General features: G+C 50.6%; 2 protein-coding genes across 3 annotated transcripts; one reads left to right on the top strand and one right to left on the bottom strand.

The window, feature by feature from the left end:
• Window positions 1–822: 822 nt before the first annotated feature.
• Window positions 823–7536, bottom strand: NR1H2 (nuclear receptor subfamily 1 group H member 2). Of its 2 annotated transcripts, none has more exons than XM_063092222.1 (10): window positions 7412–7536; window positions 7165–7301; window positions 6474–6535; window positions 6255–6386; window positions 5622–5912; window positions 5265–5536; window positions 4872–5051; window positions 4097–4196; window positions 1786–1994; window positions 823–1384 (listed from the first exon to the last, which is right to left on the bottom strand). In XM_063092222.1, exons 3-10 carry the CDS (start codon window positions 6514–6516, stop codon window positions 1238–1240), a joined length of 1374 nt encoding a protein of 457 aa, XP_062948292.1. In that variant the 5' UTR covers window positions 6517–6535; window positions 7165–7301; window positions 7412–7536; the 3' UTR covers window positions 823–1237. The 2 variants fall into 2 exon arrangements, with proteins under 2 accessions (XP_062948292.1, XP_062948293.1); XM_063092223.1 differs by having other exon boundaries at window positions 7165–7298.
• Window positions 7537–15587: 8051 nt separating this feature from the next.
• Window positions 15588–22998, top strand: NAPSA (napsin A aspartic peptidase). The gene is made up of 9 exons (XM_063088731.1): window positions 15588–15679; window positions 19087–19228; window positions 19310–19433; window positions 19624–19742; window positions 20362–20561; window positions 21709–21831; window positions 21926–22070; window positions 22494–22592; window positions 22813–22998. The coding sequence occupies exons 1-9, from the start codon at window positions 15588–15590 to the stop codon at window positions 22996–22998; spliced, it is 1230 nt and encodes a 409-aa protein (XP_062944801.1).
• Window positions 22999–26236: the final 3238 nt, after the last annotated feature.

The raw sequence follows: 26236 nt of genomic DNA, 5'->3' as shown, positions 1-26236 counted from the left end.
TTTCAGTACCCAGCCCATGCTTCCAAGCAACCCCCCCTTTGCTCTCGACCAGGACTGTCCATCCAACTCACTTCAGTGTTCCTTTCAGTCCTGGCACCGACGTGAGGCCAGCCCTGGCGGGGAGGGCGAAGAACTGGGAGAACCTCATGGTTTGCCTTTACTCCAAACTCACCAGCGTCTCTCATCTTCCAGACTTTGTATGTGCTGTTCCCTCAACTTGGAGACCCAGATCAATGGTACATGTGTTTTAAAATCCCAGCAAAGACATTGCCTCCTTTGCAACACCTTGCCTTCCTCTAGCTCCCACACTGCCATGTTGCTGCCTCCATTAAAAACCCTATTCCTTTACCTTGTTCACTAATGTTTCCAGTGCCTAAAATTGTGTGTGACACATAGTAAATGCTCCATAAATACTTGTCATGTGAATGAAGTTTGTGTCTCCAAAATGGCCAGCATAGTGTCTGGCTCATAAGAGGCCTCAGCAAATACCTGCTGACTTGACAAAAGCCCCAGTCGCCTCATAAACTTAAATCCTACTTGTCCTTCAAGAGCATGTTCTGATTCACCTTTTACACGGAGGCGACCTTGAGACTGTCAGGCACCTGTCCTGGACCCCTGCAGCAGCACACCCACATTGTCCTGGACTAAGATGGTGTATGTCACTCCCCTGCACATCAGCCTGGCAGCCTGGGGAGGCCCCTGGTTCCCCCTGCTGAATCAAGTTCAGGGGGCCAGTGTCAACAAAGACCATGGCAGCCCAGCCCCTCTCCATTTCTCACACTCCAGCTCAGGGCTGGCTTGTAGTCATATTTTATTTTCCTGTTTTTGTTTTGTTTTAGTTTTTATTAAATAAAAGCAGAGGAAGGAGGGTCCTATGGTCTCTTGGGCTGCGGGAGAGAGCCATGGGCCCTTTCCTTCCTCTGTTCAAGGTGCATTGCATGGTGGGCTTGGGGTGTAAGCTGGGTGGGAAGGGCAGCTGGGAAAGGTCAGAGTTCAGGACCTGTGACCCACCTACCCCTCCTGGAAGACTCGGTGGGCAGTGGAAAGCCTCCTGGACCCCAACTGGGGCTCATCCTGAAGGCTAAGGGCTGGCAGGGCCGGGGCCTGTGCTCCAAGCCACAAGATGGGACTGCAGGGCCAGGGCAAGCCCCTTTCTACTCCAGGAGGAGGAAGAGGTGACAGTGTCCATCTGTCGGAGGGTGGTCAGGCAAGGCTGTGGGGCAGAGTGGCTGGCCCCTCACTCATGGACGTCCCAGATCTCAGACAGCAGAGGTGGCAGCTTTTTGTCCTGGAGCCGCAGGGCAAAGACCTGCTCCGAGTGCACAGAGCTCAGAGTGCGCAGGCTCACGAGCTTCATCAGCATGCGTGGGAAGCGCAGCTGGTCCTGTGGGTGGACAGGAGGAGGTGGGTGCTGCCCTAGACCCTGCCCTGAGAGGCTCTGATCAGCCTACCAGACAGGAAGGTGGACCTCCCTCGCTGGGCCGAGCTGGGAGAGCCAGCTTGGGGCCCTGTCCCTGTAACTGGAGCAGGCCTGGCTCTTTGGTGAGGGGGACAGGGCCCTGAGGATAGGCTTTGCTGAGAGGACAGCAGCTGGAGCTTGGCATGCCCCAGTAAGGCAGGTAAGAGCCTGGGCTCAGACCAGGAAGCAAGACCCCAGCCTCAGACTGACCCCCCATGGGCCTGGACTCCCTGTCCCTCAGGACTGAGTCTGCTCTGCTGAAAGGAGCTGGGGGGACCTGCAACGGAGCAGCTGGGCTCTGGTAGCTCCAGACCCCTGCTCCATACCTGCGGCCTCTTGATGCGCGTGTAGGAGAGCAGTGCCTCTACATAGGGCTGCTGTAGCGCCTCCACGCGGCTTGGCTCCTGCACGTTGGGTCGGTCGGCTGAGAAGATGTTGATGGCGATAAGGAGGGCGTACTCAGCATCGTCCAGGCCCAGTCGCCGCATGGCCCGCGAGAACTCAAAGATGGGGTTGATGAACTCCACCTGCAGGCCTGCAGGGGTGGGAGGCCCAACCCAATCAATTCCAATTCCCTCCGCCCGAAACCAGCCCCCACACCCTGGTCCTTGGCACCACCCACAGTTGCTGGGTTAAGAAAAAGAGCAGTAATTATAGAGTGCTTTTCATTTCTGTTCACCTCTGTGTCCCAGGGCCTGAAAGAGTGCCTGGCACATATTAAATATGCCAAAATCTTGCCCAAATGACAAAATGAATAATGAGAGTGAACATTTTTTTCAATATTTTCTACTATCCTATCACCACCCTCACTTTCTGCTTGGATGGAGGTGGCGGCTCCTTCCCAGTTTCCCAGTATCTATCCTTGTCCCCTTCATGAAGGCAGAAAGAAGTTTCTAAAACCTATGTGACATCGTGTCAGTCCCTGTGCTGGCTTTCACTGATCTTGGGGTAGCGCCCAAACTCATTCCCAAGTCTGACTCTTTCATTCATTCATCAAACTTAATTATTGAGAGCCTACCACGTGCTAGGCCCCAGGGTACAGAAGTTTGCAAGATAAAGTCCTCACTCTCTTAGCACTTACATTTGCGGACTGAGGGGACAGATAATAGGAAAAACATAAGTAAAATACCCAGCCTGTCAGATGGTGGTGGATTCTATGGAAAAAGATGATACAGGGAAGGGTAATCGGGATCACTGAGAATCACGCTTATATTCTACACAAGGTAGGCAGGGAAGGCCTCGCTGCAGGGTGACATTTGAGCAATGACCTGAAGGACATAAGTGCTCTGGGTAGGGTGATCAGCTAGCTATCTGTTCTACCTGGGACTTGGGGGGTGGGGGGGTACCTAGGACACAAGACTTTCAGTATTAAAACTGGGATGGTCCTGAGCAAATCATCAGGATAAGTCGGTCACCCTCATATGGTGCAGAGGGAACAGCAGGAACAAAGGCCCTGAGACTGGAGCTCACTTGATAGGTTCAAATAAGAATGAGCAGGCCAGTGGGGCTGGAGGAGGGTGACTGAGGGGGAGGGGGTGGGAGCTAAGGGCAGAGAGGGAACAAGGCCGACCCTGAAAAGTTTTGTGGGCCACGGTGAGGACTTTGGCTTCTCTCTCAATGAGACGGGAGCCATGGAAGGCTCTGAGCAGAGGAAGGACGTCAGCTGACTTAGTTACTGATAGGATCCTTCTGATTAATGTGTGAACAGACACATCAGGCAGGGGTGGAAGCAGGTAACCCAGTGAGGGGCCCCTGCAATGTTCCAGGGAGAGATGACTGAAACCCGGGCTGGGGTAGTGGGAGAGGAGGGGATGGAAGAGGCCGGACTCTTGATCTTATCTTCAGCCCCATCTCCATGGGTCCTGGCTGCCTGGGCCTCCTAGTTTCTTAAGGATTTTTTTGGGAGAGCAGCTGGCCGGTATTGCCTCTCAGTTCCTTAAAACCATCCAGCTCTTCCCCGCTTCAGGGCCTTTGCACATGCTAATCCCCCTGCCAGAAACACTCTTCTCCCAGTCCTACCCTGCTAAGTTCATACTCAAAATGTTACTGGGACTGTCTTGGGTGGTGGGAGGACTGGGGACTAGAAGAAGGAAAGAAGATGGGTTAGGAGTGCATGTCCAGGAATGCAGAGAGGTGCCCCAGCGAGAACTGACTGGAGAGAGCAGGATTTACTAAGAAAGCTCAGAAGACGAGGGGGTGAGGCATTTGTGTACACACTATAGCAGCTACTCCCCTTTTCCTAGGCAATGCCTCTCACCCCTCAGGAGCTGCCTAGTCACATCCCCAGGTAAATGCTCTTAGAGGACAGGAGCCAGGGCTGCCCTATACAGCTGGGTAGGTTGCATGCTTCACAATGGACAAAGACCCAGCCTGCCGCCGTCAGGTAAGACCAGATTTGGAGGGGGTTGCTTTCTCCAAATTCCCACCAAGATGCTCTATGTGACAGCAGAGACCTCTCTCTCTCAATCTCCACTGTGTCCCACTGTACAGAGTCGGCACTCAAAAAGTGTACTCTTGTCTTGCTCTCATGTTGGCTCAACCCTCACTCCCACTTTGGAGATAAAGAAACAGATGCTGAGATGGGAATGAGATGGCCCAAGGTCACCTAGGCCCACTCAAGCCTGCCCTCGGCCCTACCTGCACGATGGAAGTCATCCTTGCTGTAGGTGAAGTCCTTCAGGAAGGTGATGCACTCTGTCTCGTGGTTGTAGCGTCTGGCCGTCTCCAGCAGCATGATCTGAGGGCAGCGGGGGGAGGAGGCTCAAGGAGGCCCCTTTAGCTGCTGGTCTTTCCACTCCTGGCCCAAATGGGCGGGTCCAATCTCGCCTTGATAGGACCATCCCTTACCCCCCTGACGCTCATCCTCTCAGTCGCACCAGCATGCAATGAACATGTTAGACACTCTAAGCTCTTTGCTTCCTCCTGGCTTCAGCACCCGCTTGCACAACCACCGCCCCAGCCCCATCCCCAGCTTTAAGACACTCTTTCCCTAGCTGGTTATGGAGACATGGGGGTGGGGAGTTTTGTCTGTTTTGTTCTCTGTCATATGCCAGCCCTTGGAAGGGAGCCTAACACATAGTAAGCACTCAATACTTATTCATTATCCTTGTTTGGATTCAAACATCAACTCATCTGAAAAGCTTTTTGGCACATTTTCTCTAAAGTGGCCCCTCTAACCCAATCTTCTGTTAGTCTCAGCCTCAGCCCTTTTTACTTTTCTCTCGTTAGCTCATAGGAAGTTCTGACTATCTTGTTTAGTATGTGGACATGCCCCTGTGGAATGTCATCCTGATGAGGGCAGAGACTAGTCTTGCTTGTTACTCTGCTCCCAGCGTCTGTCCTGAAGCTATCTCTGGATTCATTGTGGGCAGAAGGAAAAGACCTCACTGATGACAAGCAGCCTGGCTGTTACCTCGATGGTGGACGCCTTCAGGAGAGCAATCTGGTCCTCACGCCCAAGCTGTAGGAAGCCAGGCACCTGTTTGGCAAAGTCCACAATCTCCTGGACTGAGATGATGGCCAGCTCCGTGAAGTGGGCAAAGCGCTGCTGGCGGGCATCTCGGGACTGGGGGTCTGCGCCCAGGGGCCAGGGCTGGGACACAGGAGACCAGGGTCACTCCCAGGACTCCACCTGTGAGCCCAAGGCCATGGGGGCACCTTGAAGCAAAGCCTGCATCCTAGGAGACCCTCCTTTCAAAGTCCCTGCCATCTGGAGCCTCATTCCCTCCCACACTCTGGGCCATAGTCCTGCCGGCTCTACCCCACCCAGCCAGTCACTCCCCAAGGCTGTGGAAGTGGGCAGTACCGTGACTTTGGGCTGGTCAGAGAAGGAGCGTTTGTTGCACTGCAGCTGGGCTGCCACCAACTGCTGGATCATTAGTTCCTGAGCCGCTGTTAGCTGGATACCCTCGCCTTCCCCAGAGCCCTGGGCACCCACTTCAGGCCCTCCAGGGGATGCCCCAGGCCCGGAGGCTGTACTGCTGCTGCCCCCCGGCCCCACAGGCGACTGCTGCTGCTGTTGCTGCTGCTGTTGCTTCCGAATCTTCTTCTTCCGGATCTGTTCTTCAGAGAGGACGCCTGTGGGGGGCGGGGATACAGGTCTCAGTAGAGTCCCGGGGCTGGGCAGGGGCCAGGCTGTACCTCCCCCTCCCCCGGCACTCACACTGCTCCCTCATCCCTGCCTCCTTGCATTTGCGCAGCCTGCACTGCTGACACTTGCGCCGCATGAAGGCATCCATCTGGCAGGTCCCACCACCCCGGCAGGTATAGCGCCCAGCTCCGCCGTGGACCACACTGCGCCGGAAGAAGCCCTTGCAGCCTTCGCAGCTGAGTACATTGTAATGGAAGCCAGAGGCCTTGTCCCCGCACACACGGCAAAGCTCGTGGCCCAGCATCTTTGGAGCAGGGCCCTTCTTTCGCTTGCGCTCTGGCTCCTCCTCTGGGTCTGGGATGACTGCGGTAGACAGACAAAGACTGTGAGAGACAGCCACAAAGAGAAAAGCAGCCAGAGGGACAGACCCAAGAGAGATACCGAGGCAAAGAATCAGAGGACAGAGCCTGAGAGGAGGAGATGATGACACCCAGGAGATTACAATTCATAAGGAAAGATGTTCATGTCACTAGACCCCAAAGAATGAATCAAAATTAAAGAATGTCAAGGAGAAATGGAAGAAAAAAAATCAACAAGAAACAGAGGCCTGTTTCCATCCCTCTTACTGATCTTTCTCCCTTCCTAGATCCCTTCCCAAGCCCCCCACACCAATTCCCAGACCCCTGTTCCTGGGCCCTGTCTCACCCACGCTGCAGGCTGAGCTGGCCTCATCAATGCCTGGGACATCAGGGTCGGGACCCCCGGGCCACGGCTCAGGACCCTCCTCCTTTACAGTGGGTGAAGAAGAGGGGGCGCCGGGCTGTGGGGGTCCATTTCCTAGGAGAGGGAGGAAATCGAGGGAGGTACAGTTAGCTTCTCCTGCCAGTGCGTGATGGGGGCTGGGTGGGGAAGAGAGTAACTCACCAGGCAGTGGGGTGTCCAGGGAACTCGTGGTGGGGGAGGACATAGTGGGGTCACGGAGCAGCCTGCAGAATACAAGGGAATAGAGAGCCCTGTGCGATTAGGAAGGGTTGGGTCAGGCCAGTCTCAGGTCCTGATGAGGGTGCCCCTCTTTCTTCCATCTCTCCCAGACACTTACTGCAGCACAGAGACCCCCACCCCCAGTCCCTACCAGTCTACAAACCCTCCTCACCCATTCTAACACGGCCCGCCCCTTCTGCTCCAAGCCTTCCTAAAGTTTGGTATTAAGTCCCGCCCCCATCCCCTGGTTAGCTTAGTCGGCTAAGTCCCAACCCCCCTCTAGGTCCCACCCCTCCAGATCCCGCCCACCTGCTCCCTCCAGGTACCATCCAGGAGAACCTGCAGTCATGCTCTGCCCTCACATCCTCCGTCTCATCAAGCTTCACCCCATCTACTCTTACTAAGGCTCTACCTCACCTCTGCCGAGGAAGCACCCATATCTCTCATTCGGACCCCATCCCCTCGTATTATGCTCCGCCCCCATCTTTTCCTCCTAGGTCCAGTTTCCACGACTCCCATCAGGGGCCTCTCCAACAGCTTGCGCCTCCCCAGCAATACCCCACCCCAAGCCCCGCCTCCATCATCTTGCTCCAGGTCCCGCCCCATCTCCTCCCATCATGCTCCGCCCCCACACCTCGCTCCAGGTCCCGCCCCTCTCCGAGCACCAATAGGGGGCGGGGCTCATGGCTGCGCGCGGGGGTCTCGTGGGCGGTCTCTCGCGGGGTCTCCTACTCCCGTTGCCCTGGAAACAGCCTGTGGAGGCGCGAGCTACTGAGCGGAGGAAATGGTAGGAGAGAAGAGGCCTGAGCGGAACAGCGACTGGAACGCCGGAAAGCCCCTGCTCAGGGGCTCCTCCCGCGTCTCCCCACTCGCAGGTGCACCTGCCTCCGTCCCCTTGCTCTGCGTCTCTTCTTCCTCCTCGGTAGCCCCTGACACGCCGCCGCTACTCAGGTCCCTTCAAAAGTAACTTCGCCACTTCTTCCGGCAACCCCGCCGTGCGTCACTTCTGGAAAGAGGCGGGGAGTGAAAGATGACGGACTTCCGCCCCGTTTAGGACCTGCCGAATCGGCTGCCCCGCGCGGAGGTGGTATGCCTACCGGAAGTTGACTCCACCGGGAAGCTCCGCGGGGCTTCGGCAGAAGAGTTCCGGATCCATTCAATCGAATGTTGGGCAGGAGGGGGACATGGCCGGTCCCAGACCTTCCAGCCCCGCGCTTTGGGGATTAAGCCCACCAATGCTCTTCTCTGGGCCCTCTGCCAAAGATTTAATCGACTTTAAATCTCCCCAGCTATCGCCGTTTTTGCACATGACCGATTTAAAGCATGTTTGCCCTTTTTTCGGTTGTTACAAGTTTTCTGATTTTGGAGGCGCGTTGCTTGTTGCTTTTGTTTTTTTATTTTGGAGGCTGGTCGGTGCAGACTTTGGTGTTGTCAGCACCACGCTCTAACCAATTGAGCTAACCGGTCAGCCTGCTTATTGGTTTTAAATAAGTTAAATTACAAACCTGGACCTAGGAAATATACATTTTAAACATAAGTTGGTGACTGGAAGAATTAAAAATAAAAAAGCCTAGTCTCCCCTTACCAAAAAGGTAAAAATAATAGCTTTTCAAGAAAGATCAGCATATGTGAACAGGGAGAAGATGGAAATGGTTCCAAAGTCTTTCCCTAGAGAGTCACCCCAAAAAGGGACTGCGTGTTCCATGCCTTTCGTAACTTGTTTTGTCCACTCCGGGCGGGGAATTGAGGCTGCGGAATTTTCCACCCAAGGATATTAGCAGTAGAAGGAATCGTTAACATGGGCATCGGAGTCTGGCAAGTTACTTAGCCTCCCCGCGCCTCAGTTTTCTTATCTGTAAATTGAGAGCAACCAGAGTACTGACCTCATTATATATTGTTCTTATGATTAAATGAAGTAAAAAAAAAAAAAAAAAAAGAAAAAGAAAAAACATGAACAGGGCTGGGCTCAAATGAGGACTCTGAAATGTTGGAGCTATGTTTATTCCTGTGGGTGTTAAAGTTGTTTCTAACGTTCTGGGGCCGGCCGGTGGCTCACTCGGGAGAGGGCGGTGCTGGTAACACCGAAGGCCCCGGGTTCGGATCCCATATAGGGATGGCTGGTTAACTCACTTGGGAGAGCGTGGTGCTGACAACACCAAGTCAAGGATTAAGATTCCCTTGCCGGTCATTTAAAAAAAAAAAAAAAAAAAGTTATCTCTAACTTTCTACTATTAGAAAAGTGCAGGGCCGGCCCCGTGGCTCACTCAGGAGAGTGAGGCGCTGGGAGCGCAGCGTCGTTCCCGCCACGGGTTCGGATCCTATGTAGGGATGGCCGGTGCGCTCAGTGGCTGAGCGCGGTGCGGACGACACCAAGCCAAGGGTTGCGATCCCCTTACCAATCACAAAAAAAGAAAAGAAAAGTGCAAAAGACTGAAAGAGGTTAAAGATGAATCACAACACTTTTAGAGCAAGTCATAGCACTCAATCTCAGTTGCCCTACCTGTGAAATAGGGGAAATTATTCTTTCTTTCTTTTCATTTCTTCTTTATTTTTTGTTTTTGAAATTATTTCTTATGAAGGGTGTGAGGATTCAGAAAGTGCATTGCCTGGCATATATCAGCATTCAGTCCATGGCAGTTTTGTTATCTGAATCTAGTTGTAGACTAATATTCTTATTTTTAGTTGATCCAATATCCCCTAAATTTTTAGGAAAAATTATTGAGGTATAATTCACACATACTTAAAGTACAATTTAATGCAGAGTTGTGCAACCATCACCATAATCGATTTCGGAACTTTTTCACTCCAAAAAGAAACTCATACCCATTAGCAGTTACTCCCAATTCTCCATTCCCTGCCCCGCCGCATCCTCACCCCACGCCGCAGGTCAAGGCAACCATTAATCTACCTGTCTCTATGCAATTTGCCTATTCTGTATATTTCCTATAAATGGAATCTTAGCATATGTAGTTCTTTGTGACTGGCATCTTTCACTTAGCACAATGCTTTCAGGTTTCTTCTATGCCATAACATGTATCAATACTTCATTTCTGTTTACAGCTGAATAATATTCCATTGTGTGGATATACCACTTTTTATTTATCCATTCATCAGTTGATGGACATTTGGGTTGTTTCTATTCTGGCTATAATGCTATGGATATTCATGTACAAATTTTTTTGTAGACATGTTTTCATTTCTCTTGGGTATTTATCTTGGAATGGGATTGCTGGGTCATATTGCATGTAACTGTATGCTTAACTTTTTTAGGACCTGCCAGACTACATATACCATTTCACATTCGCATCAGTAGTGTATGAGGGCTTTAATTTCTCCACATCTTTACCAACACTTGTTTTCTCTTTTTCATTATAGCCACTGTAGTGTGTACGAAGTGATATTTCATTGTAGTTTTAATTTGCACTTTCTTGATGGTTAACTTTTTTCTTTTATTATAAATAATTTGTAATACGTAATTCTGCCTTTACTGTTCCGAAATTAAATTCAGAGATAATGTAACCCACCTGTGTACACAACAAGATATCACTTTACTTCACAGCTGTAATAGAAAAAATTTTAAAATGGAAATTAATTTGTAATAAAGTGATGTGTCCCTTAATGTAGGCACTCAAAAGACACAATAGGCAGCCAGATCTTATTTCCAAATGTAGAATCACTGTCAATTTGACAGCTACAGTGCAATCTGATACAGGAGTGTTGTATCATAAGCTCACATGCTTCAGGCAGCATTGCCACAGGTGACTTGATTTTTCAAAAATTGTGGCCATCTTAATAAGATTACCAATAATACAAACATATATAAGTTATATTAGCTTATATATGCATATATGTATACATAAGCTGCACCTCAGGAAAACAGGGTATATTAACATAATGCCAGAATTACACTTGCAGTTATATGTAAAAGAGAGTAGGCTGCAAGTCCAGTAAGTGACATCTATCCCCTATTTATTACGGAAATAAAGTATCCCTCCCCTGAATAAAACTTCCAGAGACAAAGGATGTGAAGGAGGGACACATATGGAAACTTGGGGGAAAGAAAGGCATTCAGGCATAGGGAACAGCCAGTGCAAAGTCCCTGAGGTAGAATTAATTTTGGCATTTTCAAAGAGCAGCAAGGAGGTTAGGATGGCTGGAGCTGAGTGCAGAGGAGGGGAAGGTGTGAGACAAGTTCATAGAGAGAACGCGGGTCGGGTCATGAGGCCTGGTAGGCCAGATGTGGCAGACACAGGCTGAGCATTCACCAAAACAGTTCCTTGCCATGGACACAGATGGACTACATTTCCCAATAGGCCTTGCAGCTGGGCGCGGTCACGTGATGAGATTCCAGCCAATAGAACAGGCAGTGAGAGAGAGCATAGCGTCTGGGTTGATTTCTGGAGCGTCAGAACCTGGGTTCAAATCCCCACCAAGTGCACCTGGGCTGCCCGCTCCCCACCCCCACCCCACCCCCCGCGTAAAATGTGGACGATAATCCCTCTCTTACAAGGTTAGACGATTAAATAAAATGATGGATTTGAAAAATCTAGTAATCCTTTACCTAACTGCACCCTGAGGCCTCTCTAAGGATTGTGTTGAGGTGGAGGCCAGAGGTCATAAACCGCCAAGCGACAAGATAGGGTGATTGATCCACGTCCCATTTGCTGGGCTATGTTCGAGAGGACATCTCCCAGCGAGCGAGCTTCAGCAGGGGCAGTCGGGGAGGGCTTTCCAGGGAGAAAGCATTTGTTCTGCCCATTTTACCATTGGGCCTCGCAGAAAGTGAGCGAGTCGGCATCCGAGGCAGTGGGGACCGCTACGGCAAAAGCAGAGAGGGTGGGGCTGGCCGGTTACTTCAGTTGGTTAGAGCATGCTGACAACACCAAGGCCCAGGATTTGATCCCTGTACCGGCCGGCTGCCACAAATAAACAAACAGAAAAGCAGGGAGGCTGGAAAGTACCCTGTGTGTTCCAGGCGTTCAGCTCAAGAAGTGAGTGGCAGGGTGCGGGGAGTAGGGGGCCGGAACCTTGGCTGGGAAAAATAGGCCCACACTGCCACCGTGTGGCTATTTTGGAATTTGCAGGCAAGGCCTCTTACTACTTAACACGCATAGAAAGTTGGGGCTGGGTGATGATGCCAACGGGGGTGGGTGGAGGGTGATTAGAGGGGGCCCACATTGAGGGTTCTGGTTGCTGAAACAAAGAGGGGTGGGATGGTGAGAGTTATTGTAGAGACACTGACTGTCTGCTTTTTCAGGGAAATCTTCCAGACCAAGTGGTCGGCAAAGTGGATCTTTACCATTATGTATCGTGTTTACTATGTGCCAGGCACTGTCCTAGGTGCGGAGCACACAGTGGCGAATCAAACAGATGAAAATATTTGCCTTCATGGGAATTAGATTCGAATGGAGAAACATGCAGTAAAGGTAATAAGTAATTTACCAACCAACATTTTAAGCTGACTAATGGCTCCCAAAAGATATTCACATCTTAATCCCCGGGACTATAAATGTTACCATATATGACAAAAGGGGTTCGCAGATGTGACTAAGTGAAGGAGTCTGAGATGGGGAGATTATCCTGGATTATCCAGGTGGGCCCTAAATGTAATTACAAGGGGCCTTATAAGAAGGAGGCAGAGGGAGATGTGATACAGAAGTCCCTCTGAAGACTGAAGCAAGATGCTATGATGCTGTCTTCAAAGACAGAGGAAGGGGCTGCAAGGCATGGAACGCAGCTCTGGAAGCTGGAAAGGCAAGGAAATGGATTCTTCTCTAGAGCCTCCAGAGGGAGCGAGGACCTGCTGATACCATAATTTTGATCCATTGAAACCATTTTGGATTTCTGACTCTCATAACTGCAGGAGAGTAAACGTGAGTTGTTTTAAGCCTCCAAGTTTGTGATAATTTGTTACAGTAGCCATAGGAAACGAATACAACTATTATAAACAATATCGCTGAATCTGAATTATTTGACTTTTCAAAGTCTTGGGCCCGCCCGTGGCTCACTCGGGAGAGTGTGGTGCTGATAACACCAAGGCCACGGGTTCGGATCCTATATAGGGATGGTCGGTTTGCTCACTGGCTGAGCGTGGTGCTGACAACACCAAGCCAAGGGTTAAGATCCCCTTATCGGTCCAAAAAAAAAAAAGTCTTGGCTGGCTGGTTGCTCAATTCATTAGAGCATTGTGCTGTAACACCAAGGTCAAGTGTTTGGATTCCCATACTGGCCAGCCACCAGAAAAAAAAAAAAAATTATTATAATAAAGAGTCTCAAAGTGTGTTTGCATGTGTCTATGTGTGTATGCATATATGTATGTATGCAAAAGGTAAAAGAAATTTCTGGGCTGGCCAGTTAGCTCAGTCGGTTAGAGGGTAGGATTATAACCCAAACCTCATGGGTTCAGATCCGTATGCCAGCCAGCCACCAAAAAAAAAAAAAAAAAAAAGTAATTCCTGAAGGAAGAAATACAAATGGCAAAAATATAGAGAAAAAGAAATAATGCCCAACAGCATTAGTAATTAGGGAAATAAACATTTCAACAACAATTAAAAAGCATTTTTAAAAATTTATCAGCTCACACGTAGCAGTGGTGAGGATGTGGAGGAAGTTGTTGTTATTATTGCCGGCTGACGTTGGACATGTACATCATTATAAGCTCCCTGGAGAGCAGTCAAGCACTGGCTGTCAAAATGTAAAACTTACATATGGTTATTGCTTGAGCAGTTGTAGTTCTAGAAGTTGACATGCAGTTATTATGGAACAGATGTACAGAAAAATATGGATAAGGACATTTCTGCAGTGTTGCTTATAACACTGAAAGGAGGGAAACAATCTACACAGAGAGTTAGTTATGTAAATGGTGTTACATTCATATTCTAAAATTCTACGAGCTTTTTAAAAGAAGGAGGTAGGGTGAAGTACCTACAGTGAAGGGTACTGATGTCTGCAACTTATTCTGAAATCCAGAAAATGAGATGGACTGAGGAATGGATTGAGCACAGTTAATCGTCTTCAGGACTATTGACATTTGGGGCCAGATCATTTTTTGTTGTGGGCGCTGTTCTATGCATTGCAGGATGTTTAGCAACATCCTTGGCCTTTACCCATTCATTGCCAATAGCACATTGCCAATCCCCACAGTTGTGACAACAAGAATGTCTCCAAACAATACCAAATGTCCCTTGGAACAAAAATACCCCCAGGGGTACAAGGATGGCTAGATGGATAAAATGTCATAAAGCAAATATGGACAAATGTTAATGGTACAATCTAGGTGGTGGGTGTATGAGTGTTCACTGTAAAATTCTTTCAGCTTTGCTGTATGTTTGGAAATCTTCATAAGATGTTTGGGAAAACATAAGGTAAATCTATATGCTCTGACTTTTAAAGACATGTAAAGGTATGATATTGAGTGATAGAAAATGGACAAGAAGGAAGAATTCATGTGATTAATTGTATGTGACATTCTAGAACAGTAAAAACTGAACTGTGGTTATAGAAGTCAGGGTATTGGTTACCTTTGGGAGGCACTGGCTGGGAGGCAGTGAGAAAGAACCTTCTGGGGAACTAGAAATGGTCTGTATTTCCATCTGGTTGGCGGTGCACACATATATAAAAATCTATCAGGCTGATAATGTAAATGCTCAAGTGTTTGGGAGGAAAGAATATGATGTCTGCAACTTATTTTAAATATATATGATTAAAAAGTTACAGTATTGGATGATAGATGGATCCCTGGATAGATGTGTAATAAAGAAAATTCAGCAAAACATATTAATTGTTGAATCCAGGTGGTGGGTTCATGGAGGTTCACTCTATAATTTTTTCAACTTTTCTCTGAGCTTGAAGATCTTCATATTAAATTGTTGAGGAAACTAAATAAAGCCATTGTGCTGCACACTTCGATTTGTGTGTTTTACTATAGGTAAGTTATATGTTTTTTTCTTAAGGTCCAAGGTTAAGTAAAAAAAATTGCAGATTCATAAGTACAATCTGCTTTTATTTACTGAAAAAAATATATAAACATGCGTGCTGATATTGACATGTGAATCTAAGCTAGAAAGCCAGAAAGCTCAAGTAGAGTTTCTCAAAAATGTTTGTGGTCCCATGATCAGTGAGTTTGTTTAAAAATACAGATTCTTGTGCCCAATCCCAGGCCTCCTGAACTAGAATCTCTGGGGGTGATACCCAGGAATCTGCATCTGAATTTCAACTAGATTTCTGATCTTTTTTTTTTTTTTTTTTTTTTTTTTTAAAGATGACCGGTAAGGGGATCTCAACCCTTGACTTGGTGTTGTCAGCACCACGCTCACCCAGTGAGCAAACCGGCCATCCCTATATAGGATCCGAACCCGTGGCCTTGGTGTTATCAGCACCACACTCTACCGAGTTAGCCACGGGCCGGCCTTAGATTTCTGATCTTTGTTAAAATTTGAGTAGCTTAATCGGGGAGAAGAGGGGGCAGATGGACAGAAAGAGACACTGTGAATTATTTTTATACTTTTTGGATGTCAGGGGACTATGGGTGATTTTTGTGTGTGTGTTTCTCAGTATTTTCCAAATGAAACAATAAGAGTCAGGGTCTTGAGACGCTGGCAGTCCCACTCAGTACAGGAAGGCAGGCATCTAATCAGACCCTCTCTCCCCTCCCCCTTGCCTGTCCCTCCTGCTTGCCCAAGCGAACACTTGTGGTTAATGAGTCTCTGAAAAGTGAAGTGAAAGTTAGAAGTAAAAATAACAGAGGCTAAAGGATGGGGGCTGGGTGGTCCCAGCTGAGGAGAACCCCCACCCCTCCACCACCAAAGCTGGGAGTGAGGAAGGCCCAGGACACGGGGTACTACTTCTGGTGACCCTACAAAAATACTCTTCACAAATCCTCAAAAATATCGCCCTTGTCTTCTGCCCCCTGCCAACCCCTCCCCCTGCCCGTCATCCGACGAAAGACTTCATGCCCTGGTCACCTCAGAAACCTGGAGGTGGGGAGTGAACAGGGTGGAGTCTCCGGGAAATAAAACAGGGCTCCAGGACGTCTGGGTCCACACCGGGGTCCCAAGGATGTCTCTGCCACCGCTGCTGCTGTCGCTGCTGCTGCTGCTGCTGCTGCTGCTGCTGCTGAAGGTGGAGCCCGCTAGGGCCACGCTGATCCGGTATGGGGACCCCTTCTGCCATTCCCAAATCTGGGACTGATTCTCTACTTCTTGCCCTTTAAGTCTGGGGCTCCCCAATTCAGTGACTCCCAAACCTGGCACCCCAGGATCCCTGACTCCTCTTTATTGGGTTCCCAAATCTCTAAACTGGGCTCTTGCCTCGGAGGGCTCCATTCTGACATCTCCTAAGATCTGAGCCCTTTTAAGTCCAAGATCCTCCAACTCTGAGACCTCTCTCCCTCCTCTCAGTACATGTTCTTGGGAGGTCCCTGCAGATTCCACCCCACCCTGAGTTCTGATGACCTGCTACTGGGGTCACTAGACATGTGACCCACCTCCCCATCTTGGAGACCCAGACCTGTGACTCCCCCAGATTCACATCCTCCAAACTGTTTAGGGCTCAAGAAGTCCAGTCTTGGGGACCCCACCCAAGGGGTCTTCCCCCTACCTTATCTCTGATGCCCACCCCAATCTCTCCATTCCTCTTTTCTCTTTATCCCCTGGAATGCTTGATTGGGGGGAGGGGAGTACTTTTACAGGAAGTGTTTTCCCCGCTTCACAATTTTGTGCCTCTCAAAGCCTGAGTCATGGTGAGGGGGGCAAAGGTGTGAGTGAGGGGGCAGTGCTCCAAGGAGTAACTCGAGGCAGGTACAAAAATATCACTGCACGAGATGTTTGTTAACCTGCTTTTTGAACCTAATACATCATGGACATTTTCCAAGACAATGCAAAGAGCGGTGAGTCTCAGAATGTTGTCCCAGGTGCAACAACATCAGCATGGCGCAGGAACTCACTAAAAAAGCAAATTCTGGGGCCCCATCCCAGACCTACTTAACCAGAAACTAAGAGATCTGAACTCTAACTGGTCCTCTGGGTCAGAGATTGGCAAACACTCAGCTCAAGGGCCAAATCCAGCCTGCCACCTGTTTTCGAAAGTAAAGCTTAAAGGCACCCAGCTACACTCATTCATTTACATGTTGTCTCTGGCTGTGTTCCTGCTATACTGACAGAGTTGAGTAGTTATGACAGAGACTGCACAGCCTGCAAAGCCTTTGCAAAAGCTTTGCATAACACCCTCCTCTCGATTCTGCTTCGTGCTAAGGTTTGAGAACCACTGGCACAGAGAGCTTCTTCCTCCTTCTTAGTGACTGAACGGGACTGCATTAGCAGAGCTAAACCACCCTCATTGCTGGTCATTCGACTGTCTCCAGTTACCAAACATTAGACACATCCTCATAAACACACCTGTCTGCACTCATCCAATGATCTCCTGTAGATGGACTTCCTAGAACTGAAATTGTGGTGTTAAGGGCCGACCCGTGGCTCACTTGGGAGAGCGTGGTGCTGACAACACCAAGTCAAGAGTTAAGATCCCCTTATCGGTCATCTTAGAAAAAAAAAAAGAAAGAAATTGTTGGGTTAAAAGGTGTGTACAATTAGGGGCCGGCCCGTGGCTCACTCGGGAGAGTGTGGTGCTGAAAACACCAAGGCCACGGGTTCGGATCCCATATAGGGATGGCCGGTTAGCTCACTGGGTGAGCGTGGTGCTGACAACACCAAGTCAAGGGTTAAGATCCCCTTACCGGTCATCTTTAAAAAAATAAATAAATAAAAATAAAAGGTGTGTACAATTAAAAGAAAAGGTGGGTACAGTCTTAAGACATTTGATACATATCTGCCAAATCGTCCACCAGAAAGTTTGTAACAATCTACTCTCCCTAGCCAACTGAGTATTCTCATTTCTTTGCCAATCTGCAGAGTGAAACAAGATTTCTCACTTTTTTTTTTTTTTTTTTCTTAAAAGATGACCGGTAAGGGGATCTCAACCCTTGACTTGCTGTTGTCAGCACCACGCTCTCCCAAGTGAGCTAACCGGCCATCCCTACATAGGGATCTGAACCCGTGGCCTTGGTGTTATCAGCACCGCACTCTCCCGAGTGAGCCACGGGCTGGCCCAAGATTTCTCACTCTTGTCATTTGTTTTTTTTTGTTGTTGTTTTTACTATTGGGATTGAACATCTTTCCATGTCTTTAGAAGCTGTTTGTAATTCTTTTGCAAAGTACCTGTTTATGTCCTTTGCCCATTTTCTTATTTTCTTCCTATTCTTTCTTTTCTCTTTTCTTTCTTTTTCTGTTTCCTTCCTTCCTTCCTTCCTTTCTCTTTCTTTCTGTTTCTCTCTTTCTTCTCTCTCCCCTCTCTTTTTTCTTTTCCTTTGCCCATTTTCCTACTGAGTGTTAAGCACTGTGAAGTTAGTGTGCCATAGTGTCATGGCTGTTTGTAGAAGGCGCAAGACTCTCAGGTCAGAGACAAAGGGCAGTATTTTGCTCCCAACAGTAATAGTAGCAAAAGTATCAGCATTTGTGTCCGTTTTCTTAGCACCTGTTTCCACAGGATGAAATGAAGAAAATCAAGTGATACCTGCACATGCAGTGAGGTGCATTCTAGAAGAACTCTGAGCTTAGGGAACTTGAATCTTTTATAATGGATCATAAGCCTGCCTACCATTTGCTCCAGAGGGAGACACTATTTATCTTCCAAGGCTGTTCACTAAACAAAATCTTTGAAGAAACAGTCTGGACAAAGGCAGCCAGTGCCTCTGCAGAAATGTGAGACCCATGGTGAATTGCCTCTGAACACTGGGCTGTTTATCTTGTTCTTATTTATTTATAGAAGCTCTTTGCATATTAGGGATATTAACTCTTTGACATACAACTTGTTTCCTCCAGATTTTTTGTCTTTCGACTTTAAATAACTTTGTGTGTGGGAAGGGGTGAGTACAGAGGCTTAAAATTTTAGTCTCACTCATCAATATTTTCATCCATGGTTTCTGATCTTGGTAACATGCTTAGAAAAGCCTTCCTTTTCCCACAGTTAAACATTTTACTTGCTTTTAATGCTCTTATAATTTTACATTCCACATTAAGTTTTGATATAGCGGGAAGATATTATAGTGTAAAGAGTGGAATTAAGATTGGTACTTACATTTTTTTCCTCCAATGGTAGGAAAAATAGTTCTCGACATCATGAAGCATGCAATGGTTCGTCATCCCGGGGTTTCATCATCCCGAGGTTTTTACAAAAGCTAGATTTCATGTTAGGATCTTTGGAAACCTTCGTGAAGGTTAAGTCTCTGGGAATGGCTTATTTTAAGGTATTTGGATATTAAAAGGTCTTTGGAAAGGTCTCTTTGGGATGGTTTGCTGTTGTAGAGTCTTAGGGGATATTTGTCATCCTAGTGTCTTTGGTACGGTTTCCTGGATGGCTGTTATTGTAGGGTTTCAAGTAATGACTGTTATTGCAAGCCCTCAGAGATGTTTAATTTGTCATTATATGCTATTGGGGAAAGTCTATCATAGAGGGTCTCAAGGAAGGGTAGCTTAACTGTTAATATCCTCTTTCCCTGCAGGATCCCTCTTCGCCGAGTCCAGCCTGGAAGCAGGACCTTGAGCTCACTGAGGGGATGGAGAGAGCCAGCAGAGGCCCCCAGCTTGGGGCCCCCATCCCCTGGGGACAAGCCCAGCTTTGTGCCTCTCTCTAACTACATGAATGTAAGTCAAGCCCCACATAGCCCCAACTTTATTCTCTCAAGCCAAACTCTTCATTTTCCCTGTCTCCTGTTTTGCCATTAGGTCCAGTATTTTGGGGAAATTGGGCTGGGGACGCCTCCACAAAACTTCTCTGTCGTCTTTGACACTGGCTCCTCCAATCTCTGGGTCCCGTCCAGGAGATGCCATTTCTTCAGTGTGCCCTGCTGTGAGCTTTCATGGGGGAGAATAAGGCTGAATGGGGGTGAGGGGAGAGGAGGGGGCTAAGCCTCAGTTTCCTAAAGGTTTCTGAGGCATCCTTCTCTTCTGATGCCCTCACAGATGATAAGGTCAAAGGGGCAGGAGGCACTGGGGAGACTCCCGTCCCGCAGTGACACCGCTCTGATATTCTGACCTAGGGTTTCACCACCGCTTTGATTCCAAAGCTTCCAGCTCCTTCCGGCCCAATGGAACCAAGTTTGACATTCAATATGGATCTGGGAGGCTAGACGGAATCCTGAGTGAGGACAAGCTGACTGTGCGTGACATTCACCCCAAGAAGGCTTGAGCTTGGGAGAATCCCAGTGTCTGAGATCATCTAGCCTAGAGAGTGGCTTGAGGAGGCAGTGCTTCCTGGGCAAATGGATGGGGCTTATCAAGTGGGGAGGCGGGGCTTCCTGCGTGATGGGGTGGGGATTCTCAAGGGAGGCGGGGCTTCCTGCGTGATGGGGTGGGGATTCTCAAGGGAGGCGGGGCTTCCTGCATAAAGGGGTGGGGATTCTCAAGGGAGGCGGGGCTTCCTGCGTAAAGGGGTGGGGATTCTCAAGGGAGGCGGGGCTTCCTGCGTAAAGGGGTGGGGATTCTCAAGGGAGGCGGGGCTTCCTGCGTAAAGGGGTGGGGATTCTCAAGGGAGGCGGGGCTTCCTGCGTAAAGGGGTGGGGATTCTCAAGGGAGGCGGGGCTTCCTGCATGATGGGGCAGGACTTCCTGGGTGAAGGACTGGGGCTTCTCAAGAAGGGAAGCAAAGTTTCTTAGGCAGTTCGGACTTGTTTCCAAATGTCCCCAGACCTGGGATTCATGCCTTAGTTTGGGGGGTCTCACGGATATGTAGGTAATGTCCTCCCAGAAGTAAATATCCCCATCTCAATCTACTCCTAGATTGGGGGAATCAAGGGTGTATCAGTGATTTTCGGGGAGGCTCTGTGGGAGCCCAGCCTGTCCTTCACTTTTGCTCACTTCGACGGGATATTGGGCCTCGGTTTTCCCATTCTGGCTGTGGAAGGAGTTCTGCCCCCGCTGGATATGATGGTGGAACAGGGGCTACTGGATAACCCTGTCTTCTCCTTTTACCTCAACAGGTATTGGGGGAGGGTCTCCCTATCTATGAGTCCTAGACCCAAGAAGGAAGATCTGCCTTCCTTCAGGAAGTCCCTTACCCAATGGGGAAGTACCCACCCTTCTTTCAGAAAGTCACTGACCTATTCTTCACTCCGGAAGTCACCCACCCAACACAGGAAGTCCCATCCTCCATTCAGGAAGTCACCCACCCAACACAGGAAGTCCCATCCTCCATTCAGGAAGTCTCCTACCCAATGTAAGAAACACCTGAACCCTCTTCAGAAGTCCCACAGTTTAAGCGATAACTTAAGACATAGTAAAGAAACTTACCATCAGTTCAAAATGTCCTGTGTTTCAAAATCAAACCAGGAAATTCTGTGTTCCACCCGATCAAATACTCAACTTTGAAACCCTCTCTTCAACATAAAGAAGGTTCAAATTCCACTTGAGAACACTCACCAGAAGCCAGGGATTGCCCGTTTTAATCCAGGAAGTCCAACCCACCTTTTGGGAGGTCAACATTATGATCAGAAAGTCCCACCCACCATCCAAGAAGTCTCCACGGTCCCTTCCAGAGGCCAATCACCCAAAGTGAGAAAAATCCTATGCCCACTTAGTTACTCAGACATCCAGCCCACTCTGAAACTACCACCTACCCCTTAGTATATCCTGCCCTCCTACACCTTCCAGGAAGTCCCCACCCTCTCTTCCCCTCACTCCCAGCCAACCCAAGTCCTCTCTAAATAACAGGACACGCAATTCAGAAAGCCTCACCACTACCCAGAAAGCCACCCCACTCCTACACAAGTCACACCTTCTAGAGCCAATTCAGAAACACGAATACTCTGCTTGGTTACTATGACATTGAGCTCAGGAAATTTCCCCCCAAAAGTTCTACCTTCTACAGCCAAATCAAGTAGTCCCATCCCCACTTCAAGAAGTCCCTAACACCCTAAAGTCCTAACCTCCATCAAGAACATCACCATTTCTCTTCACTTCTTGCTTTGCTTCCCAGACATCTAAGTTCCAACATCTAAGCCTTGCCTGCATTTCACTACCCCACCTAGAATCTGGAAACGACCCAACTGGCAGGAAGTCCCATCCCTGGCCATTCCTGGGGCTGGCAGGGGGAACGCTAGTGACACTGACAGCACTCTGCCTCTGCAGGGACCCTGAAGTGACTGATGGAGGAGAGCTGGTCCTGGGGGGTTCAGACCCCACACACTACATCCCACCCCTCACCTTTGTGCCAGTCACAGTCCCCGCCTACTGGCAGATCCACATGGAGCGGTAAGGGGCTTGGCCTCCTGGATCTGGAGCTGGGGGCTGGGGGCCTGGACTCCTAGGACCCTGCCTCTAATGAATGCCCCCTTCCCCTTCGCAGTGTGAAGGTGGGCACAGGGCTGACTCTCTGTGCCCAAGGCTGTGCTGCCATCTTGGACACAGGAACATCCCTCATCACAGGACCTACGGAGGAGATCCAAGCCCTGCATGCAGCCATTGGGGGAATTCCCCTGCTGGCTGGGGAGGTAAGGCTCCACTTCCTCGTGGGTGTAGACTGAGAGGCTGTTGGGAATTTGATGGTGGACACTGGGAAGGATGCTGGGGCCCGAGGGTGGGAAGCAGGTAGCAAGGAGGTATGCAAGGGCAGAAGGGACTGGACCTAGTGGGTGGCAGATGGGAGGGTAGTGGGAGGAAGCAAGTACTCCTCCCAGTGTCTACTCTGAGGAGCTCACCGAATGGTGGTGGTAGGGGTTGGGGGGAGGAATGATAATGCAGGCTTATTTAGGACTGGATGACAGAAGCCTAGGCGACAGGGCCTGTCCACACAAGGCCTGAATACCTAGCTGCCCAATATGGACATTACCCTATGGCACAGGAGATCTACGGAAGAGATTTAAGCACGGCAGAAATCTCCCATCTTTACTTGTTCCTCGTCTCTTCTCCCTCAGTACCTCATCCAGTGCTCAGAAATCCCAAAGCTCCCCCAAGTCTCCCTCCTCCTTGGGGGGGTCTGGTTTAACCTCACGGCCCAGGATTACGTCATCCAGGTAGGTGGCCGTCATAATGACGTCAGAGAGACGTCGTATGACTGGGCTTGAGAGGGTGGAGCTAAAGTGAGACATCACCAGGACAGGGTAGGGACCACAGAAACATTTCTTGGTCCCAGGATAGGGGAGTGGGAGGGAGTGTGCAAAGAAAACACTGACTCCCAGGGAACTGGTGCTCCCGTAGGGCGTGACACCCAGTGGCCCTATCACCGCCTTGCAGATTGCTCGAGGTGGCATCCACTTCTGCGTGTCCGGCTTCCAGGCCTTGGACATGCCTCCGCCTGCAGAGCCCTGCTGGATCCTCGGCGACGTCTTCTTGGGGTCCTACGTGGCTGTCTTCGACCGCGGGGACCTGAACAGCGGTGCCCGCGTGGGCCTGGCGCGCGCTCGTCCTCGCGGAGCGTGACGTGGAGGGGCGGGCCCGAGCACGCGCAGTCCTCCGGAGGAGGCCCCGCTTAGGGCGCGTGCACCGCTGAAAACGCGCTGTTGACCGGGTTCCTTCTTTTAAGCGCGTGATTGTTTTTTTTTTTTAATAAAAACTAGTGCCTAGACCTTCGGAGTTGAGGAAGAGAGGGAGGCAAAGGGTGTAACCCCCTTCTCGAGGCCCGACTGGTGAGGGGTCTTCCATTACGAATCCCATAAAGCCCCTTGCCTACTGCACCTCCTCAGAGGCGTCCGGTGCAGGAGAGCATCACGGACGCTGTAGTCCACGCCGTGCTCACGCCCTGCGGGGGCGGGCACAGCCACAACACGTATGGGAGGCGACAGGTCGCGACGGCAGCGACAGGTGACAGTGGGGCGGCTGAAATCAGTAAAGGTTTTCCCAACCCTTGTTCTAAGGGCGAGGATGCCCTTCCCGCGGACCTCATCGTCTGTTTCTCCTCTCTCTTCTGGGGATGCCAGGATCCCCGGGTCCGCCATAAAGGCGGAGCTTGAAGCCCCGGGTTGGAGGGAGCGGTGCTGCCCCTCCTCCGGCGGTGATGTCACTCCCCGCTCCGCAGCTTCTTGCCGCCCAGAGCTGACGGGCTGGGTCACCCCTCCCCCCATCGCCAGCCCGGGATCCCCCCCATACCCGCCTCGCCTCGACTTGGGGTGAGTACGGGGTAGGGGGCGAAGGTTCAGGGTCCGGGAGCGGTAAGAGCCCAAATCCCAGTTTTGGAGGCAGGGAGCTCGGGAGTCGGGAACCCAATATTACTGCGGAGAGATCCCCCTGGATTCCGAGCTTTCGGGGCTAAGGTACTTGAAGGGTCTCAGAGGTCCAAGGATCGTAGGCAAGGAGTCTCCATATGTTCAGTTTTAATGTCCAGAGACGCCCTTTCCTGAATTTGAAACTGATGGGAATGAGGGCAGAGGAACAAGGAAGGGTTCTGGAAGTCAGGGAGGGGAAGACCCTCCCCCAATTCCAGGGCCTTGGGGAATGAAGGAAGGAGTAATGGAAGGGGACGCCAAGGGGGACGGAGGTGGGAGTTGGGAGGTTTCAGGAATTTTGTGCCTCGGGAGCCTGGGAAAGGATCGATAAGGGAGGAGCAGGCGTGGGGAAAGGATCTGAAGACGTGGACAGACATTGGCTTCTCTCCTCCTGGTGTCCCTTGCCAAAAATCGAGGCCACTTCCCCCTGATCTGTGAACATAGCTAGGTGTCCCGTAACCCAAGCCCCCATCATGCATCCAGAAGCCACCTCCTCTCTAATGGATGGGTGGAGAATCCAGGCTCACTAATTCCCCACAAGCCCTGGTGGGGCCTGGGGAGGGCCACAAGGGAGTGACGGCATTCGATTTCCAAGGGCCTGATAAAGTCTAGACAATTCTGTTACTTCCTTGCCTACTACCTCTCCCCACCTCCCCTGGTCTCTAATCCTGAGTCTCATATCATATTCTCATCAATTCCAGTCCCCTTTCCCCCACCTGCCCCCACCTTCTCCCACACCTGACCTCTGCAAAAACGCTGATTTGGTAACTTGATCCCATGCCTGGCTGCTGTCGAAAGCAGAAAAGAAAAGTGTGTGTATGGGGGGGGGGGGTAAGGGAGATGGCTGATTTAAGTCCTTACTCTAGCCCCTACTCCCAGCCCTTAGTGCCTACCCAACCCCTGTTCCAGCCTCCAGCCCAACTTGCCCAGGAGCCTCACTCAACCCAGCCCAGTCCCTCACCTCAAGATTCACTGCAGCCTGGGGTACACCAGAATTCGAGGCAGAGAGGGGTTGGAAGAGCCGATGTCTTTTTTCTGCCCTCGTGGATCCCATCAGAGATTTGAGGGCTGCCCGAGGATCCTGGATTGAGGACAGTGGGAGAGCCCAGGGTCTGGGGAGTGAGGGAAACTACCTCCCTGTTATGCAAGACAGGCCCCACTTCTGCAACTCTCTCTGCAGTGACGCAGCCTCGAGTCCTGGCCAGGACGGGGGTTAGAGGGGTGGGGGCTGAGAGAAAGAGACAGAGACCCAGAGAGAGGGGATACAGACCCAGAAAGAGAGACAGAGACCCAGAAAGGGGTGAGACACGGGGAGTGGGTGGATACCAGAGAGGACAGAGAGAAAGAGAAGAGGAAGAGACCGAGAGAGAGAGGAAAGACAGCTAGAAAGCGAAATTGCAGAAACAGAGGGAGTAAAGAGACGGAGGAGGTGGGACGGAAGGTCGTCAGAGAAAAAGAGGGAGGAGACAGAGACCCAGCGAGGGGGCAGTGAAGGGGCAGAGACCCAGCGAGGGGGGACGAGCCTGGGGGGAGAGGGGGAGGGCAGAGACACAAAGAGGGGGACAGAAACTCAAGGAGAGGGGGACAGAGATGCAGAGACAGAGGCATACCCCTGGAGGGAGGGGAGACAGGCATAGAGGGAAGAGGGGCAAAGACTCAGAAGGAGGGGGATAGATTCAGAGACCCAGAGGGAGGGCAGAGACTTAGAAAAGAGGGACCAGACATTCAGAGGGAGGGCGACAGAGATGGAGGGACAAATAGAGAAAGGGGAGAAAAACGAACACCAAGAAACACAAAAACGGGCGCGGGGGTGGAGTGGGGAGGCGATACGAACCGACCGCCGCACGTGCAGAGGGAGGCGGCGGGCCAGGGACCGAGCATCGAGAGGATGCCTGCAGCCCCCTGACCCGCCCCCTTCCCTCCCACAGGCACCGCCTCCTCCCGCCGCAGCTCCATCAGCAGCCGCTGGCCCCGCCCCAGCCCTTGCGCCTGCGCCCTGCCTCCCAGAGTCTTGAACAGTCCAGGGGGCGGGGCCGGCCCGCTCCGAGGCGTTGTTCTGGCCCCGCCCCCAGCTCGCCATCTCCCCTCACCCCCACCGGGCCTCTGTGACACCTAACCCCGTCCCATTTGCCATTAGTGCCGCCCATTGTCTCAGTCTAGACCGTGCTTCCCGGAGCTTTGGCCTCTCCCCTCCTCTCTGTCTCACTTCGTGCTCACTCCTCACCTGTTCTTATCCATCCCTTGGTCGTCCAATCTGCGGTCCGCCGTTGTCTAGGCTTCGTCCCCTATCCCACACCATTAGGAAGTCCTCGCCCCGCCCTCTAAGGCCCCGCTGACCCTTAGTCAGGAACCTCTTCTAAGTTCTCTGACCCCCAAAAGTCCTCGTTCCACGTTCCTCCCCTATGTTCATCCGGCAGCTTTGCACCCTTTACAGGTCTCACTTTGCCCCTAGCGTC

The sequence above is a fragment of the Cynocephalus volans genome, chromosome 3, assembly GCF_027409185.1.
Source record: "Cynocephalus volans isolate mCynVol1 chromosome 3, mCynVol1.pri, whole genome shotgun sequence".
NCBI classification, from domain to species: Eukaryota; Metazoa; Chordata; class Mammalia; order Dermoptera; family Cynocephalidae; genus Cynocephalus; species Cynocephalus volans.
This window is presented reverse-complemented; position numbering and strand designations above follow the sequence as displayed.

Coding starts and splice junctions, on each gene's coding strand:
- NR1H2 (XM_063092222.1), bottom strand. CDS start 6,516: ATGTCCTCCCCCACCACGAGTTCCCTGGACACCCCACTGCCTG. Junction 5,913..6,254: donor CAGCTCAGCCTGCAGCGTGG/GTGAGACAGGGC, acceptor TGTCTACCGCAG/TCATCCCAGACCCAGAGGAG. Junction 5,052..5,264: donor CTGACCAGCCCAAAGTCACG/GTACTGCCCACT, acceptor CCTGTGTCCCAG/CCCTGGCCCCTGGGCGCAGA.
- NAPSA (XM_063088731.1), top strand. CDS start 15,588: ATGTCTCTGCCACCGCTGCTGCTGTCGCTGCTGCTGCTGCTGCTGCTG. Junction 19,434..19,623: donor TTTCTTCAGTGTGCCCTGCT/GTGAGCTTTCAT, acceptor ATTCTGACCTAG/GGTTTCACCACCGCTTTGAT. Junction 19,743..20,361: donor TGAGTGAGGACAAGCTGACT/GTGCGTGACATT, acceptor ATCTACTCCTAG/ATTGGGGGAATCAAGGGTGT.